This window comes from Opisthocomus hoazin, chromosome 3 (genome assembly GCF_030867145.1).
Source record: "Opisthocomus hoazin isolate bOpiHoa1 chromosome 3, bOpiHoa1.hap1, whole genome shotgun sequence".
Lineage (NCBI taxonomy): Eukaryota > Metazoa > Chordata > Aves > Opisthocomiformes > Opisthocomidae > Opisthocomus > Opisthocomus hoazin.
The window spans coordinates 40,255,471-40,276,104 of NC_134416.1; the positions used below are offsets into that span (position 1 = coordinate 40,255,471).

The window sequence follows — 20,634 nt, forward strand, 5'->3', positions numbered from 1 at the left end:
CTCCAAAAATAGTGGTTGTTTTTATAATTTTCTAAGCCAGGGTCTGAAAATATGATTGCATCTGAAATGAGAAATATCAAAAGTCAGAGGAGGAGTTGTCTGTTTGGTTTGGCTGGTTCATTTTGGAGGTTTATCTCAATAAAACTTATCACAAAGTTCTTTTCCAGTGACCTGAAATTTAGCAGTTTCTTTATGGGACACCGTGGAAATTACTCAACAAAACAAAAGAAGCTAAACACACACACAAATCATTTAAAGCTAGACCTGACATAAGTTTTTGTTCCCATGTAGACTTTTAGTGCAAGTAGTTTTATAAAAATCGTTTTGCTCATTATTTCTGTTTCTCTATCAAACAGCACTGGAAATAAAGCAGAAGCTACAGGCAAGATTTTCTGGAAAGCAAATCCCAGTTACTTTCTTAAGAGGCCAGGGGAGAGAGCAGAAAACCCCAGTTCACATTGTCATCTGGTGGTGAAGACGAGCAGAGTGCTAGGTAACTTTTAGACAGTGGTGGGAGGGAGGTGGAGGAGCAATAGGATCAGTCGTGAGGGAGCAAGTGAAAACCAGTGGAAGAGGTTTGGCTTCATGGCAGAAGAGGGATAATGATTCCAGATCAATGACAGATCAGAGAAAAATATAGGACAATAGTTGTCCTGCAGAGTCCTCATCTTTCTATTTAAGACAGTAGAAAAAGGGGAGCTTAATCGCAATGAAAGCTCCATTTTGGTGTTTCACTCCCATGAAGTTTTGTGACAAATCAGTTAAGCCCACTGGACTCCACTGAAATAAAGTAGCACATGCAACATATGGTTCATTCATTTTCACTTGTCACAAGAATATTTTCTCTTCAGTATCTGAAGCCAATAGCGTGAGCACAAGACAGCTAAGATACACTCCACTAACCTTGTTGCACAAAAAAAAGTCCTGAAATTCAGGCATTTCCCACAGACTACATTGTGTTCAGCAAACCTTGCCTAGCAACAACACGAAGCAGTTGTATCTTTCCCCTTCCCTTCCCCATGCTCTCTATCATTAACAAAGTGTTTATTTATGGTCATGTTGTTCTTACTAACCTTCAACAAATTTTCTGATATTCTGGGCAAGGCTCCGGACACTGCTGGGGAGGTTCCAAGGGTCTTGCTTGATGTGGAGTCGTAGCCTCTTCGGACAGTTAAGCTTCGGTTCTATTTCCTGCTGAAATTCTAAGCAAGGACAAAAAAAATATTTTTCTGCTTAAAGCTCCTGAGAAAGCCATAGTAAGACATTATTTCTTCCTAAATGTTTTCACAGCTCAAGCAGGTGTCAACTTATTTAGTTGTATTATAGTTAGTATTTATCAACTCTAACTATTTAGTTAAAGCTAGGGTGACAGGTCTGACAGTCATCTAAGATCCGTACTTAGTCAAATCAGAGAGAGAACAGCATTCCCAAACATCATTCTCTCTAAATCAGGTACATAAGATGGAAGGTACCTGTCTCCATGGAGTAAGAAGGACCCTGGAACTTTTAGAGGTAAAATAAATTCAATCAGAAAATTAAACTTTAAACAAAATTACTTATTGCCTAACCTAGTCTATCTTTCAAATCATTGAAGTGCTCCTTGTACAGTTAATGAAGATGGTACAGATCAAGAATAAAATATCTAACTTATCCATATCTTCTGTGTAACTGACCATCTGTTATACCACGGAAAGAATAATATTTTGTCATGTGAGCCTGCCAGGTACTCAATCTGAAACACTGAGAAACACAAGAGAGCAGAAATGCTCTAGATTCATCCCCAGTATCTTGGTCCAAAAACAGGAAGGAAAAGAAAAAAAAAAAGAAACCGAGAAAGAGGAGGTTATGCAGTCTTCCATGTAAATTCAGTGAGGGGAAAGTACTTCAGGTTTTGTAAAACCAGATAACAGGTACAGTAATTATGCTCTGTTGACTTCAATGGGATTTTGGTGATTTATAAAAGCCAGAGATCCACCCTCTGGCCATCTAAAAGTAGTTTTCTTTGCCAAAAGACATATGCAGGATCAATAAAACCATAATCAAAACTATTATGCCTATTAATACAACATAGAGTATCCCACTGAGCTTCTTTCTTTTTTTTTTTTTAAAAAAAAACAACACCAAAATTCAGTTCACTGAAAGAAGTCCTTTGCAGTTTCCATCACAATCTTACAGCTACCACCAGACACCTATTCATACACTTAGACTTAAGCAACTATGTGAGTATCTGAAGTTACATACAGGATTTTTTTTAAACAATAACACTTATGTAAGCATATGTTTGGCATAAATATTACTGTGACTATAAATTTACATTTGCAGATTATTTATAAATCAACTTCACAAGTAATATATCTGCAAAAAAACCTAAAAATCTGGCATTAGTAATAAAGTAGGTCAGAAACGGCTTCAGTAGTTGAGACAAGAATGTAATAAAAACACCTGCAATATACAAAACGTGTTTCTTCCTTCAAAAATCTCAGTAATTCTAGTCAGCTCAGAGTCTACTCTTTAACGCCAACTTCCCAACAAACCTGAAATTCTTTCAGTTGTGCAATAAAAGTGTAAGAAGCCAGTTTTCAATTAAGAACAAGATCTACTTAATTAATCAATTATTGCAGAATGACAAGATTGAGCAAAATCAGTTCTTTAACACCCAGCTCAAGGAGTAGATAGCCATATCCATGTACCCTTCAAGCTGCCTTTTGATTCTCAGAGATAGAATTAAACATTACCTTGGAGGCTTCGACCTGGTGTAAAGTATTTTGTCTGCTCAAAGGCCCTCATCACAGCTGGTCCCTTCAGAAGACTGACAATTGAATCGACCTGTTGGGATCGACTTTTGTGAGAAAGGTGTTTTTTTACAGAAACAATTAGAAATTCTTTCTTTAAGAAATATGGACTACAGAAAAACAGCTTTGGATTCTTTCTTACCTAACGGCTCTAGTTAAAGTAACAAGCTATGGAATGTTTGACTAAATACAAGGACCTGTTTAATTTGCAGTTTTGAACTATTTACAGAAAACTGAAGGGGAATAAGTAAATACATACCATCCCAGTAAACAGTGGAAAGCAAAAGTAAAAAGAAAAAGAAGTATTTGCTAAAGACATCTTAGCTCAAACGTGGGTTTTAGTATCAAAGCCAAGAAAAATAATCGCATACTTGACCAAAAAGATGTTCCAAACAGCTATGGAGCTTGTCCTGTTTATCATGAGAGATTTGAACACTTATGGGAAGCTCATCACCTGAAAAATATTTTCAAATGAAAAATCATTTAGAAGTTCCAGCATCTTTTCCAAAATCTTTGTATCTTAGATAGTTTTCCACACAGACTGATGCTTAGGCTTTCAGAATTACAGTGTCCTCCCTACATATTTTGCATTTAGTAGTCAATAATACAGAAATAGCTCTTAAAGAAAGGACCACATTCAAAACACAGCTGGACAGAGTCCTGGACAACCTGCTCTACATAGGCCTGCTCAAGCAGGGGATTGGACTGGATGATCTCAAGAGGTCTCTTCAAACCTCAACCATTCTGTGACCAGAACACACAAGTCTTCTATGCTGGAGAACATCCTAAACACCATATTAAATGGCTAAGTAGTGTGAACCTAATATAGCAGACCACAAAGTCACTGAAATGCATTCACCATAAAATTTCTATAGCGCTTCTACAGACAATTCACAATCTTAATGTTCTTACTATTCAAATGGTTCTGGGATTTTAGTACTTCAACAAAAATATAGCATCCAAATCCCACATTCAATATGAAGCTTTTAGTAGTACAGACCACACCATTTCCTAAGAGAGTACAAAGAAGAAGGACTATCCTAGGTCACTGCCTTCAGTCACTTGCTCTCTCAGACAACGGGTGATACAATCTGAAGCTGTGAAAAATTGAGCTTAAAGCTGGTTTTCCTCCTTGCTGTTGCAGTGACAGATAAGAAGTAGCCACTTGATAATTTATAATCCAAATTTATTCATGGTCAATCTAGACTCATTTTTCTTATGTCAGCGAAACACTTAAATAGCACTTTTCTCTCCTTGATTTTTTTTTTTTAGCTCCTTTAGATGTCCTTACAGCCAGTAGTCAGAACCCTTCACAGGATTTTAATTGCAACAGATGGAGCACGGTGCCAAAGAGCCCTGATCTGGAGTTAACCAAGTTAGCTTTGGAACTAGAAGAAAATTACTTTGTCAAGAGAGTGGGAGCTTCATTGAACAGCAGTATTTATCAACTCAAACACTGTATCTGCGCTTGGCTAGCACAGATACATTCATTTAGGCACCAGAGTTGGTACCTCAGCTTGATGCTGCACAAGTGCGTATCAGCTCATTTATATCTTAAGTTGAAGATACAGACCCTAGGTCTCCTCTCTTCATTAATGGTTCTTTATGTCCTTCATCCTTTCCCTCTGTATCTGGTCAGCTCTGTAAGTATATATCACTTCTGCAAAGTAGCTGCCTAGAACTGCATTATTTACAAGGCATCTCAGATACCTTGCATAATGTCACTAATACTTTTCTGTTGCAACTGAAAAAACTTCTCCTGGTACAACCAGCAATTAAATTTGCCTTCTCTATGGCCAGGTCTCACCAGTGGCTCATTTTTAACTAATCTGTTCAGGTCTTTCTTTTCCTGAATCATTCCCAAATGATAAATGCCCAGCTCAGAGCAAATATTTTGTATTATTAGTCCCTGAGTCTATGACCTTGCACTCCATGCAGTTAAATTCCATCTCATTCCTATTAGCAGCTGCATTTATTTAAATTCAATTTGTCATGGCATAAACAAGAATGTGCTTCTATGTGGTCTCACATTCCTTCCTACAAACATACACAGCCGTATCCTGCTGTCTGGGTGCTGATGCAAGCTGGGAGAGCATTTCACATTCACCTAAAATGCTCCTTACTCTGTGCAACACAACGTGCTGTCAAGGTCAAGGCATGAAAGTGGTTAAAAGCAGTGACTCCAAGAGCTCTAACTAATTCAGTCTATTCACAGAGACACTGGAATGCTGGCTCTCTTTCACAGAAGGACTCTTAAGTAAAGCACTAGCTAGGCAGTAAGAATATGATACACTTCTATTACCAGGGAGGATGCAATTTTTAAAACAAAAATAACAAAACTGTCAGGCAAATTAAAAGAATAAAACCGAATAAAAGGAACATGACAGACTCATAGCCAAGTTTCCTAAACATACCTGAATCCATTTCATCACTGTGAAAATAAGAACTGCACTGACTGCTACAAATGCTGGTGAATGAGGCAATGGAGTTTCTATTGCTGTTGCAATCGCTTGGAAAAAAAAAACACACACAAAAAAAAGAAATAAAGTCATGTCCTTTAACACAGGCTCTGTATCAAAGTTATGGAAATTATTTCCCTTTTCCCCTTTTAAATTTAATGATGAGATGGTCTGTACAATTCTTTATCAACAATAAAGATCCCTACACTTAGGCGATCATATAATTAGCAACCCTGCTAGGAGTCAGAGGACAACATTCCCGACAGAGATGATTCAATTGTTTCCCTTCACCTTGCATGTGAACAAGTACACTTGCAATGCAAAACAACCAACTTTTCTTACACAAGTGACAGTTTTTGAAACTGTGGCTTCAAATGTTTTAGTAACTCCACATTCAAATTCTGTACTCCTAGTCCACAGTTAATACAAATGACAAAACACTCTGGTTTATAACTTGCAAACTAGAGTCCGTCATCGGTGTAGAAGAGATTTGATCCATTTAAGTAGCACGAAAACTCAAATACAAACTATTTTTCCCTGCTAATCAAAATATAGTTTATGATCCCAACTCTTCCAGCTGTTCATTTTGTTAGAGATGTATAGACATTTACATCTGTGACTTCAGCAAAAACTTCTACGCATACAAAATGTCACCCACATTGGTCTAGTAAGGAGATCTGAGGATTAAAATGTGTATTTTTCTCTGCTCTTTTCTCTCAAAAATAAATTATTCTGTACAGAAAACAGATGGAGAACATACCCACTTCTGCAGCATAGCAGAGTGAAACATAGCTTTTTGTACCAAAAATCCTATGAAGATAAATTCAAAGTCTTCAGAGTTATTTAGCCACAGGAAGACCGTTTAGTTTCAGTGCAGGAAATGCTTAAGTAATTAACTAGTCTTAAAAATCCAAGTGAATAAAAAATAATGTAGAATTGTACCTAAAGGATATTTATATACAATGATCTGGTTTTGGTTTTATGAATTGGGTGTACCCATTCACCAAGATATACACATCTCTATTTTATATATTATGCTACAGTTATACACACACCCATATGCTCCCTACTTGTTTTCTTTATTTTTGTAAATACAGAAGTGATCTTTTTTACTAGTTTTGGGATACTGACTTACATTACCTGGCTAAGGTATGTGTTTTGGACCTCTAGCCGACCAGGTAAGTGAACAGGGAAAGCTTTTAAATGAAGCAATATGATATAATTACAATCATATCCATTAAGTAGGTGAAAAGACATCAGTAACAACATGTTCCTAACAGAGGGTGAACAGTCCCAAGGAGTATTAAGAATTTCTGGCTTGATATTAAGAAAAGTTTTCTAACTAATTCTATTCACTGTAATATTAAAGTCTCCAAAAGGAAGATGAAGGTTATTTAAAACTGCATTGTGCAAAACATGAGAAAATAAAATACAGGAGAATGAGAAACAGATTAGATGTATCAGCTATATCATTCTGCATTTTTGTTATGCTGTATTGTAAGGTTTAGAATGAGACCTTACAACACAAAATGAGAGCATTCTAACAGCTGAAATTAGCCTACTAGTTCTAATAACATCCACAGTGGCATAATGGCACCTGGAGATTTTAAGTATTGCCTAATGTAATTATTTAAGCAAAGAAACAAAAAATTCAAATCTCACCCAACAACTGTTCTAAACTCACAGATTTTATGATTATTCTGCATATGGAACCCTAGATATTATCATTCCTAAGCAGCCAGAATAGACTATAAATGACTGCAATCAGAACAATGAAAATATTATAAACGAAGAGACACTTGTGCCCTACGTCACGCTTCTTTCTCCATATACAAATCTTGTGCCAACTGGGGAACTTCCCAACCGGAGCAAGGGCAGGCCACTGGAGCAGCTCCTGCACCGTCAGTTTGACATGTCCCGGACATGCAGAACCCCCTAAATGTGCTTCACCTGGAACAGCACTTTGGTTGTGTCTTCACCATGGTTAGAACATGATGGACATAATCTGTGCAAACTATCTCTACATTTATTTCTGTTCAAATTTATGTGTATATTTCTGTTTCTACTCTGACAAAGAGTTCCTATCTACCAAGTTGCAGTAATCAAATATTAGTTTATGAAAGAGATCTCAGTAACACAGGGTTCTGCAGAAAAATGACGACCCTACTGAGACTCTACTTTCTGAGCATAATAATGAACCATAGTAATGAACAAATAATGAACCCTTATTTTACTTGCAGCTAAAATTTTAATTTAGATTTTATATCATGTAGTTAACCAATTCTCTCTAAGCAACAGAAGATAATCTTTATAAGACTTATGCTTGCTATAATTACTCCTTCCTTTTCAAATTTCTTTCTATTTTCATCCACAGTAAACCTGATGTATTATGAATTCTAGACATGAGATGATGGTACAATATTTACAGTGGAAGAAGGTGAGGAATATATGTTGAGAAAAAGGTATTTTTTTTCTTTAGATCAGCAAGAGTGGTGGCTCTGGCATCTTGCTTTCCATGGCAGATATTTGGTTTGTTGCTGGGGAACGTAATAATAGAAATTATCTCTGTTTTTTATTAAGACAGGTAATCTAATGTAAAGCTTTACAGCTCTGGCTGTCATACCCTAGAAAGGTTAGGGATATCGAGATCTAATAACTAATCTGTATTCATAAAAGAGTTTATTTTACACATTTTATAAACACAACTTGATTCTATGTCAGAATCACTACATTCTGATAGTCTTCATAGCCACTTAACAGTCTACAAACCCATAGGTTTGATTCAGTTGACAAATAAAAATATTATTAGTAAAGTTACCTGTATGAATCCCTGTTGCTGATGGTATCATGACCAGAATCTTCTTGTTCATCACCTGTCACGCTGAAACAAACTTTCTTCCCATTCCTTTCCCCCTTTTCATTATCACTGTCTGCCGGTATTAAAGGCTCAGGCGTTTTACGTTCTGATTTGGGAGAATATGTTATTGAAGAAAGAAGGCTGTGAGACAAAAAAAAAAATAAAAGATAAATTAATGTTTTTCAAAAGTGAGCTAACAACAGAACAACATTTCTCATCAATGTCCTCCAACTACTGTTCCATAATATGTGAAGGGAACACCTTAATTCAGTCCATATCTATTTGAAACAAGGGAAGAAAGTGACACATGCTGCTGTTAAAAGTGTAACAGTGAAACCCACTAGTACTACCAAATACTCCATCTTGTATGCAGGCAATGATTGCATCTGGGGAAGAAATACAGCACATTCTTGAACACTTTGGGTCAAATTTTGTATTAACATAACTATTTTTAAACATGAACCATGTACTTCTCAGCACAAATTAAGAAAACAAACCAAAGAAACTACATCTCTGTGAAAAGCATGTATTTTCTGAATTACTACTGTACCAGACATGCCAGACTGTATCACAAGCTATTTTACTAAGGCATTTTAAGAATCTTCATTAACATATCTGTGTAGTTCCTGACATCCAAAGCATCTAAGCCGCTACCACAAGTAAAAGTCATGATTAATCTACAAGCTTCTGTGACGAGCAAAAAAGTGACATCCAGTCAAGAAGAAAGAACAGTGCAGACTGCTACATTTAGAACATGCACAAATACTGGAAGCAAAAGATTGATATTCTTGGGAGATTAACTCATATTGAGATGTTCTAATTTACTTTCAAGATCAGAACAGCTATAATGGGCAATTGTCCTTTAATTCCTATTACTCAAACACTCCATTAGAATGACGTTTTCAAACTAGTATTTGGATCTGAAAGGCAGCGTTTTTCTTGCAAAAACTACCTTCCAACTATCCCGAATCAGAAGACCCTGAATTAAGCTTTTTTTCCTTTAAAGTACTTAGACACAGTAGCAGGTTTTTATTGCAGGAGCTGTCAGAATGGTCAAGTGGCAAACTTCCTATCAAATACATGGCAGCACTCAAACATATGTTAGATCTTTTTGTTACACATAATTCTTACTTCTGAAGGGAAACTGTGTGAGATGCATATATTCTGTGAACAAAAATGCTGCCCTAATTGTTATTAAAGGGTAGCATTAAGAATTTCTTCCTTTACTCTTATTTCTCCGAACACATACTAGCAATGTTACATTATGCAAGTAGGGAATTCTGATTTTAAGTGGTTTAGAGATCCATCTTAACTTTATGGGATTCCACCAGATGAAGTAATTCATTCCTAATCCTAACAAAGTTAAGTTTCTTCAGCTACAGTTACATCAGTACTGAGCTATCAATTTCTCTACTCTTTTGACAAAGACATTGTACTAGAAAACAACCTGATCCTAAGCTGTTCTTGATAGTTGAAGTTTCTGGACTCAAGACAACATGTTCAACACCATGTTCAACTATAACGTTTTTGAGTATACACAAATAATTTCCTGACTCTCAGGAATGGACAGAGTTTTAAGAAAGAAATTATGAAACCATGTATTTTGGAAACACAATAGGGTAGACTATCCTTATAATGCTGTCTGTTGACTGTATAGAAATGAATACATACCTCAAATGGCATATCAAGCTTTGTCTCATTGAAATCACGACCTGATAGATGTTAATTTAAAGTTTGACATTTACTTTAGGGAAACAAGGATGATCAGTATCCTTTCAAATCCTTTCGTCATTACTGCATAACTCTCTTTGGCTAAGAGCCAACAAGAGACAGACAGATAAATATTTATTCTACATATAGGAAAAGGTATTGATCTGAACTGTAACTGAAATACAGAAAAACTACACAAAAGGTATAATTTTACTGGTCTTTAAACCCACCCATCCACTAGACAGACACCTTTTGGGGCTACATGATGCCTTAACATTTCATATCAGTGTGAAATCACAACTCAATTCTTCCCTATCACAACAGGCACCAGTTACTGGATTTTATGAGGATAGGAAGAAAGATGAGGCCCATATTTTACAGGAGCATTCAGTCTCAATCTACCTGCTATATTCTTGAACATATATGTGTTATGAAAACGCAGACCTCTGAAAATCAGTTCTTTGTACTTGTAAAACTGATTAGTACAGAATTTTCTGAATATGAAAATACAAAACAGATTCAAAAACAGATTAGGCAAGTTCTTGGCAGATCATTCTAGTGCTGCTCTTAAAACAAAAGGCCCATTCCAAGCACTGCCTGCTGGAAGATAAGATGAGATAAGGACAAGGTTTAATCTACACTACTGCTTTTTCTTGTGCTCCCATTATCATCCACTTCTAGGAAAACAAAAATAGGCTTTGAGCAGATTCATTCTGGTAACTTCTTGTGGATTTTGTTGTTGCAAGAAAATAATCAAGAGTAAGAAACAAGCATAATGAACTGCAATTTCAGCTCCTGAAAATATCTTCCCCTGAGTAATTATTTGTCAAGACACAGACAGACTATTATATCCTCTTCTTTTGTGTGACTGTTTAGTCATTGCTGCCAAGAGCTCAGTAAAAGACTGATGAAGGTAGCTGGAGCTTTTCCTAAGGGCGCTTTTCACTTTCTCTCAGCAGGCAGGCTCTTTTTCTAAGGAAAATTTTTTTGCTGAACTACCATGAACGAAAGCTGTAACTTTGGATAACAGAGTTCTGGAGCTGGTAGTTCCCGAGGTCACTGAAGGGCTCTTAGAAACCCAGTTCAGAGAGACTAAAACAAACAAAAACGAACTGAAGATAACACAAACCCAAACCTGATGCAAAAAAACCCCAATAATCATGATGAAATAAGAGTCTTATTTAAAAAAAATAAAATTGTTTTTTGTCTTCTTAAACACAGAACATGTACATTATATTTTCTTGGAGACAGGTCTACCCCAAACAAAATTATCTTAGATGTCTATCTCTCATGGGAGGAGTATGTGACTGAGTAGTAACTAACAGTTAGAAAATCCTTGTAACTATGAAGAAAATTTCCATGAAACAAAGAAATTGAAATCTCGACCAAGAAAATCCTCATATGTGGAATTCATGCTATATGCAACCCAAATCAACACAACCTTAAAAGTGTGTCAGAAACAAACAAAACCTGCTATGGTCAGTCGAAGCATTAAAAATGGATAGCCACAAACTGTAACAAAAAGCCTATGCAACCTGGGAGCTTCTTTGCCTTTTCCTCACTCCACGGAGGCTTGGAAAATGTTTGAGCCTCTTGTATACTCCCAACAGACATCTTTCCAAAAATCATCTGGGATCGTGGGAGCACACTGAGTGCATGTGAACCAAGAACACGGCAGAGTCACCATACAGAAAACAACTTGAAGAAGGACTTTCTACCTAGCATCAATGGTGGGTATCTGGCAATGGTACTAAAGAAGTACTGGGATACAATCTTAACTATTCGAACAAGGAGTCAGTGGACCTTTGAGAGGCTGTGGAAAGGCAGTATTTGTCTTTTTGTGTGTACCTCCCTCTCCATCAGTACTGTATTTCTTATGCAACCCAACCTCACCACTGAGCCGTAACAGAAGTTATTATGAAGATAACGCTGGGAGTATACAACCTTCTCTTAGACATTCCCCTCCCATAACCCACAAGCTCTCACAGACCTGCTTTTCAGGTGAAACACTGGTTTTTCAGTTCGCTTTCATTTGCTAACAGATAGGAGATGTTGGGGACATAACACTGCCCCAAGATTTTGGGAGCTGAAAGAGACCATTACTGACCTCAACACAGAGCATAGACACCAAGTAACACGAAAAAGCAGCAGTTTTTCAAGCATACTGTTATAAACTGTACCAAAGAGCCATTTAGTAGCCCAGTTTCTCTATCATTCAACATAGTGTAAATTTAGAATTGGAATGGTGTTCATATTTTCTGTCCTGAGAAAATCATAGTAATGAGGATTGCTTATAATAATAAGCAATTCAGTAAATAAAGACATCAATTTTATTGTTGCTGTCATAACAGAAAACAGTTCTACAGTGTTTATAAAGTTCAAGCATTTCCTCCTAGCTGCTGAAGTATGAATATTTCTAACTCAAGCACAGCTGTTCGATTATCCTATCTTATTACTCTATGTTTTGTTCCTTAGTAGTCCTAACTTTTCTCTCAAGAGTTAAATTAGTAGCTGTAACTATGATCTAATGTTACACACCACGTACTGCTGAACTGCTTGCACACGGGTAGTCCCGGCTTTCCTCTTCCCTGTTCAGCACTTTTAAGCAGGTCCCTTGGCTATCCTGTTCCCTGTATAGAACCTCCTTCTTTCACAGTAATTACACACTGGCAGTCCATTCAAAGTCCATGAGGAATAAAGCATGAAAAGACTGTGTCTTACAAATAGCAAAAGGTAAAATTTCCTACATAGATCTGTGCACCTTATACAAGATCTGCCACAAGGTCAGCGTACAGGAAATTTATGAAAGAAAAGAGTGAACTCTTGTGTTTACTGTCACAACTGTGTGACTCTCAAGATGAATATATGTGTGTATATACGTATATGCCTGTACACACAATCTATGTGTGTGTTTATTTATATATATACACGCATGAAAGAAAGGCTCAGAAGCTCCTGTGCTTTTCCACCACAGGCTCAAGCAAGTGGAAGGGAAAGGCGTGGCAGACTGGTAACTGGAACTTCCTGAAATATTGACTGAACTTCCATATACAGTTTTCTGACTTCGTTGAGGAAGAGTGACAACACAGGCTTTACAGACAGTAATTTTTAAGTGCATCCAAACACTGAAAGTATCTTAAATTTCATTAACTGACTTCATCTCCTTCAGCATAATAATTAGCAGAACTACGTAAAGGCACAGGAAACAATGCTTTCTTTATAAATTTTGAGGCCACTCTTACTTTCATTCCTATTGCAGTACATAATACATTACAATTACTCATTACTGTGTAACTATTACATTACATTACTATTAGAACAATACAAAAAAATTCCCATGCTGAAATAAGAATGAAAGGACAAATCATGTTACGGTTTTCAAAATAACAGGAGAAGCCAAGATACAGCACTCTTCCAAACTGGAGATCATGAAAGTTCTAAATTATGTTATTTAGATTTTCAAAATGAGTAATTTCTGACATTTGCATTACATGTGGGATCTTTCAAAACTGAAAGACCTATCACCCTTCCTCATCCTCATCCCAAGACAGCAAATAGCCTAGCAGTCAACCCACTTACCTCACACATGGAAAAGTAAGTTTTAAATCCTTGTCCTGAATTAAGACGAACTGTGATGAGGCTCTGGGTCTCCCACATGCAAGTTAAGTGTCCTAATCACTCAAGAGTGGCTCTCCATAGTTCTTCATTAAGGCAAATGCTTTTTTGAAAAATTTCTAACAAATTAATAGTCTTTCTATGGGTGAAAAAAGCTTTACTTACGAATTAATATTTGGGACTGTTCGGCAATACCTGAAGAGTTCAATAAATGTTATATTTATACCCTCCGCCCTTTGTTTCCATTCCTAATGAAATTTTAGATGACGTGGGCCTCGCATTTCTCTCACCTCACTATGGTTAGCATTTCCATATTCTGGAGCAAAGCTATAAACTAAAGTGGGGAAAAATCAGGGATGTTGGGAAAAAGAACAAAATATAATATTACCTACACTTAAATTCTTGGCCTTATTTCAATTCTATCTGAAGTCAACATCGATCCTACACTACACAAAAAGGATATACAGTTTTATTAGCATCTTCAACAGAAAAATTAAAGGCAAGTCCAGGTAGTAACATTTACTTACTCATCTATTTGACAGACACACGTTTCCACCTCTTTCAGTGCAGCCTGTAATTTGAGCAGCAATTTTTGATAGACATCTTGTGTTTCTAAATCTTCTTCTTTTAAGAGGTACCTCAGACCGTGGCCCTCTTGCTGGCCCAGAGACTGTCCTGAAGGGGCAGCCATAGTAGTAATGGTATGTTGGACATATATCATGGGATTCAGTTTACCTGGGAATAATCCAAAGAGACTACATCAGTATCTTTTTTTCAACATAGATTTTGAAGTAAAATACCTAACAGACATTGAAATATTTTCCTGCCTAAAACTTCAAGTAATTATTTACTTTTGCATTTTATTTTGCAAATCAAAGTCAAGCTATTTCAGCAAAAAGTTATTGTGAAATTATGACTAGCTTTTATTATGTTTTAAAATAAACTTAAGTATCAAAACCAGGGAGATTTCATAAAGGCTTGTTCTTAATTTTAATATTTGGGACATACAACTAAACCAGTTACCTTTTAAGACTCTACATCAGAAGCACTGGAAGTAGTTCTTTAAAGCTCAGCTGACTTACCTTGATCAGTGTTCTTATTTTCCTTTTCATGGGAAGAATGTTTTCTGCTGTCTAACTGTACACCAAAGGCACTACCGAGGGAAGTTGAGGTTTTAGGGTAAGACACTTCCATCACATTGATATGGCAGTTGGTTGGACAGAAATCACTGCTGTGAAGTGGTGAAATCTTTGACTTAGCTTGTTTGAAGGTAGGCCAAGCTCTGTTTTTTAATACTCTTGAAAACTAGAAGTGAGAAAGAAAACAAAATTTTGATTAACAGCTTCTGATGTGTCAGCATTTGGCTGACAAAACTTGTGTACCTGACTAGAAAACAAAAGTTTAAAATATTTCAGGCATCCTTGACTCCCGAAGCCTTGACTTGATAATTTCCATCTTCCTCTACAGGCGAAAGAAGAAAATATTTTTCATTTTATATTTCTGAGGGGTTGTTTTTTGAAGTATATGACATTTACAAATGTAACAAGGAGATAGGATTTATTTTCCTTGCAATATAATAAAATATTAGGTGTCTTCCTGGGGAGAAAGTCTGAAAGTGCTCTATGATCCAGTGCTGTATTGCACAGCAAGACATTGACTTACAAACACCTGATGTTTTCAAGTCAATGTCTTGCAAAATTTTCTGAAATTTTTGCTTGAAACTACAATAAAGACAGAATTGGAAGCTATCAATTATGAATTTCATATTCGGGAAGGATGAAATCCTCCCTAATGGTTTCCTGGGCTGCATTCAGAGAGGCGTTGCCAGCACGCAGAGGGAGTTGATGATGATGCCCTGGTGAGGCCACACCTGGAGTACTGGGTCCAGGTCTGGGCTCCCCAGAAATAGAGACATGGGCACACTGGAGGGAGTCCAGCTAAGGGCCACTAAGATGGTTAAAGGACTGGAGCATCTCTCCTACGATGAAAGGCTGAGAGAGCTGGGACTGTTTAGCCCAGAGATGAGAAGGCTCAGGGGTTCTCATCCATGTAGTCAAATACCTGAAGCAAGGGGGCATAGAGGATGGAGCCAGGCTCTTTCCAGTGGTGCCCAGTGTCAGGACCAGAGGCAATGGGCACAAACCAAAACACAGGAGGCTCCCTCTGAACATTAGGGAACACTTTTTCACTATGAGGGTGACCAAGCACTGGCACAGCTTGCCCAGAGAGACTGTGGAGTCTCCCTCCTTGGAGATACCCAAAAGCTATCTGGACACAGCCCTGGGGAACCACCTCTAGGTGGCCCTGCTTGAGCAGAGGGGGTTGGACAAGACCTCCAAAGGTCCCTTCCAACCTCAACCATTCTGTGATTTTGAGTGATTCTGTGAAACTGATAAACATTAGAGCATAAAAATTGCAAACACCGTATTTTGCAGACTTTGCTAGTCCACCACCTCTTCTCTCCCCCATATATCAGCTCAGCAATGATGAACATTTCCCCCCATGCCTGTTTTGGGGTCTAATTCTAATAGAGTGCTTAGTCATATCTCCTTCACTATAACACCTGAAACTTCGTGCACACTCTTTGAACGGGCGTGGAGTTATTTATTTTTTAGGATGAAATGATGTCAGCCCAAAACAGCTAAGACTAAACTGTATTAAATTTGGACACTTAGAAAATTCAGAGCCATAAAAGTCATGAGATCAAGATCTCTCATTGGAAAAGAGAATTATCAGGCACAAGTAGGATTTTTGTCAAAATGCGTCCTTCCCAGTGTAGTTTATTGTTATGGTAGAATTTTTTCTGGAAAAGATGTAATCAGTATGTCTCCAGTCAAAATATTGCACAGACCTTCCTCAGCTATGAAGCACAGCTCATGCACAAGAATACTTTCGAAGTTAACTTGCAAAGTTCCTTCCCTAATAAATGTCAGTACAAATTCAATCAGTCATGTTTTGACTAACATTTCAGTTGAATAAACGTATGTCCCTTCTGAGTAATAATAGGTTTTCGTGCTGCGATATAAATTTCTGTTTCTTTTGGTGTCATATTACTTCAGCCCGATGAACATTTGACTGATTAATTACATTTAAATCTTTATATCAGAACAAGATCTGGAAAGTTACAAGAAATCCAATTATGGAATTGTTCGAAGGCTGAAGAATGTACAAACAGTTAAGAAGGGCACTAAGGACATTCAACGACGAAAATGTTCCTGCAAGCAGCACATATTTCACATCTCAATCTCCCACACATCCTGCTCCAGAGAGACCAAATGCCTGGCTACGATTTAATCAGGTCATAAGTAAGGCCCAAAATTCTTTTCATATATGTGTTGAGAAACATCTGGGACTCATGGCACTGGAATCGAGGTCTATTATAAAAAAATGTTCTGATAATAATAATAGTAGGAACTGCAGAAATCTACAGGGCTTCTATTTATAGAATTCGAACTTTCACAGTGAAACCAGGAGCCAAGCCAGGCTCAGTCACTCCGAAAGTCTCCTGTAACTATGGTTACCTTTACCTTGCCAAGAAAATGACACATCTGTTCCTGAAATTCATTCCATTACTAATTGTCATTAAAAGCCGTAACTGTGAAACCACTGATTTGTGAGCAGATGAGCTTGAAAGTGCAGTTTGTATCAGTAATATCTGCTTCTAGACAGTATAAGCACTATGAAAACTCCCCGAAGACTGTTTCATATCCAGTATAACACAATATAATTTCACTTATTGTCTTGGCCTCCTGTAAAGAGACTGTACATCATGCTCAAATTTTTTGGCCACAGGAAAGGTATAAACCACCTACATGTTACTCAAACTCTAAATACACTATTATTAATGTTAAAACTAATAATTTTGGGGTTTTTTTAAACATATTTTGATTTTTAATCAATTTGAAAACACAGAGGTTTATAATTCAGGCAAACAACAGAGAGATGGGATGTTTGGTAATGCAGTATCAGGATCCTTTTGATCTCCTTCTGTGACTCAACTCCTCATTTCTTGTCAGAGAGCACCCTGAAAAGTCTTTGGAAAACCACTTTTTGGCCTTCACCCTGCTGAAGCTACAGGTTTTCCTTACAGTTTTCTCTCCTTTTCCTTTGAAAAACAAGAAAACATTCTCTGTTCTTTTCCACACAACTTTTAGAACTGTATGAGGCTTCTACATTGAATGCCTTTTCTTTTATTTCAGTTTTTTGCATATTAACTCTCAGAACAGAACAGTTTGAAAATGTCACAACTCAAATCCCCAACTGAGATAAGACAGGGCAGAGTCAGTTCTATGTAGCCATTCTGGGCCTGCTGCAAACTAGTTCCAAACTCCCAACAATTAAGTTGTATGGGAGAAGAACCAGAAGCCAGGATGAGAAAATAAGTTTGTGTTAACAAATTGGCAAATGGTTCATTCATTTATGCCTTTCTTAGCTAAACAACTACAGAGAAATACACTGACAGCAACTAGAGGTCATATTCTGGGTTATTTATTCATTCACATCTCATTAATTTAGATCTCAAGTGTATGAAAGTCAGCACCTTCTCCTTTTTTCCATGCTACAATGTTTTATTAACCTGAGTTAATCTTAATGATTCACAGAGCTATTACTACTAATAGCAATGTTAGAAAAAGTCATACCAATTTGAAGGGCATAAAATATGAATAAAAGGGTAACAATTTGGTATTTAAAATTAAGATGCATTAGAAGGAAAAAAACAGTTCTGTTGTTATTGCTTCATTTTTGGTTAACATCTGCAAATTCACCAGAGGATTTGTTTAAGGCATTTACAAGAATGCCGAGCCTTTTGTGGGAAATATGCAGTTGATTGTATCTGCAACTGAACACAGCAAACAAGGAAGGATACAATCCACCCAGCATCTAAAAAAGGGATACTAAAGAGCACAGATTGAAAACAATTTAGGCAATTACTCAGTTTAGGCATTCATGACTTAAAATAGCCAAACTTCCAGCCACATTTTCATCATTGCAATAGACATTTTGAAGAGTTATTCAAACTGTACCACATTCCCCTGTTTTTCCCTTAAAAGACAAGTATCACCAAGCTTAGGACATGCTAGTCATACCTTTTTATAACTAGATATTCTTCGGTAGATATGTTCAATTTTCTCACTGCAAATGACACTGAATTTACTCTGAAGCTCAGTGGGGATCACTTCATTTAAGGAATTGAGGCTGTTGCAATTCTGCACAAAATGTTCATCACTTTTTGCCAACGCTTCAAGAATCTAAGATAATAAAAACAAGAGCAGTACGTTATAAAAAAGATGACTAAGATAACCCCTCACTTATCCCCTTACTTATCATCCCTTATAATTAAAGCTGAAAAGCCCAATAATCAGTTGCCTTTTAACATTACAGGCAATGCTGCATAAAAACAATTACTGAAACTTGTGAAGCAAAGAGGTTTCTTTAAATCTATCCCCTGCATAAGTTATGCCCATAATAAGTACTTTTATTTGGCTTCTCATGACATTCTCTGATAATGGATTTACTACTAATTTCCTACTAATGTAACCACTATGGCTCCTCTGAAATACATTATCTGCTGTATTTACTTGAACAGCACATATTATTCAAAGCTGAAGAATTAATTCATTACTTCTAGCAAAACATTGGTCTGGCAATATAAGCAATACTAACACACTGAAAAAGCAGACAAGAAAACTGAGTGCTATCCTCTTGTATATTCTGCATATCTATAAACAGGAAATAGGGAACAGAACAAGCTATACTGCCCAGCAAAGTCTGAAGTCTTTCTACTAGCACCAGCAAGTGACAGCAATAGAAAACTGAAAGAAAGGCATGTTGAAGAGATGAGGGTATTATACAGCCCTTTCTTTGGAGTTAGAGTTAGGGTTTCAGGCATTGAAATTCACTGTGTTAAGGAACCTGAGAGATGCCTATTGCTGATTGGGTCCAACTCTGAAGATGTGTTTGAAAACCACACCCAAAATAACTTTCTAACCAAGGCATCCAAAATCCAGATTAAGGCACTTACTTAAGAAAAGGCTCACATTTTAGAGATACTCAAAGAAGTCTGGACAAACAACACACACAATATTAATCTATGGTGGGATCTGTGTCTGTAATTCACTTCTGGTACAGTTCATTAATATACTATCCACCATCACAGATGCAATACATGTTAAGATTGACCAAGGGGTTTAGAAAAAAAAAATGACAACATACAGAAATTTTGGAGTGCCAAATCTGAAGTTTTTAAGAAGTCACAGATTATAAATTACTAGAACCTGAGAGAATTTTTTTCTCAGGTCCCCAGCAGAATGAATTCAGGAAAGTCTTTAACTCTCCTGCTACAGTGTTTAATTACTGTATTAAAACATCCCAGTCACTTTGGTCACACTTTTAAGCTTCCTTTGTGTCAGGTTTAATTAAGAATACAAATTTAAATAATTCAAGTGGTTTTTTTCGCAACTGTACATTAAAGTAAGCGCATCCAAAACCAGTAACTTTTGCAGCACAACTCTGGATAGTTTCTCATCATAATAATTAACACAAAGACTTGCATAACGTAGGAAAGCAGTCCAGGATCACTTCACTCCCCTACTACACATGATGCAGAATAGAGATGTTTAAAAATGCAAAGTAACAATAAATACACAGCAAAGAGAGAAAGAAGTATATGGAGAGAAGCGTAAGGCCGCACTGAACGCACAGAGAAGTTTATGGTCAGAGTATTTAAAACCATTTGCAGAGAGTTACGCTTGATGAAGTGCCACTACAAATTTTATTATTGCCTTTGAGTGAAGGGACCTGATTTTTCTATCAGTGGAACCTTTTGTAGTCATTTCATAGAATCATAGAATGTTCTGAGTTGCAAAGGACCTTTAGAGGTCATCTAGCCCAACCCCCCTGCCAAGACCAGGGACATCTTTAACTACATCAGGTTGTTCAGAGCCCCGTCCAACCTGACCTTGAATGTTTCCAGAGATGGGGCGTCCACCACCTCTCTGGGCAACCTGTTGCAGTGCTTCACCACCCTCACTGTAAAAAATTTCTTCCTTCTATCCAGTCTAAATCTACTACTATTTAGACCTCTGTCACTTGATATAAACTTTATATTGTTCTAACATAGTCATATTACATCTCATTATTGTTTTTTAATAATTTCTAAATATTTAATTAACCAACCTAAACACTAAGGGTGATGACACTG

At 36.9% G+C, this 20,634-nt stretch overlaps 1 protein-coding gene across 2 annotated transcripts in view; it reads right to left on the reverse strand.

The window, feature by feature from the left end:
- The window catches only part of PREX2 (phosphatidylinositol-3,4,5-trisphosphate dependent Rac exchange factor 2), a 192,078-nt gene that overhangs the window by 64,385 nt on the left and 107,059 nt on the right, over positions 1 to 20,634 (reverse strand). For both annotated transcript variants that reach the window (XM_075416030.1, XM_075416031.1), the window contains 8 exons: positions 18,521 to 18,682; positions 14,516 to 14,738; positions 13,961 to 14,168; positions 8,070 to 8,249; positions 5,207 to 5,301; positions 3,164 to 3,246; positions 2,736 to 2,826; positions 1,074 to 1,202 (listed from right to left, as the gene is read on the reverse strand). In XM_075416030.1, the coding sequence (XP_075272145.1) occupies positions 1,074 to 1,202; positions 2,736 to 2,826; positions 3,164 to 3,246; positions 5,207 to 5,301; positions 8,070 to 8,249; positions 13,961 to 14,168; positions 14,516 to 14,738; positions 18,521 to 18,682 (1,171 nt within the window). The remainder of the gene's footprint in view (positions 1 to 1,073; positions 1,203 to 2,735; positions 2,827 to 3,163; positions 3,247 to 5,206; positions 5,302 to 8,069; positions 8,250 to 13,960; positions 14,169 to 14,515; positions 14,739 to 18,520; positions 18,683 to 20,634) is intronic.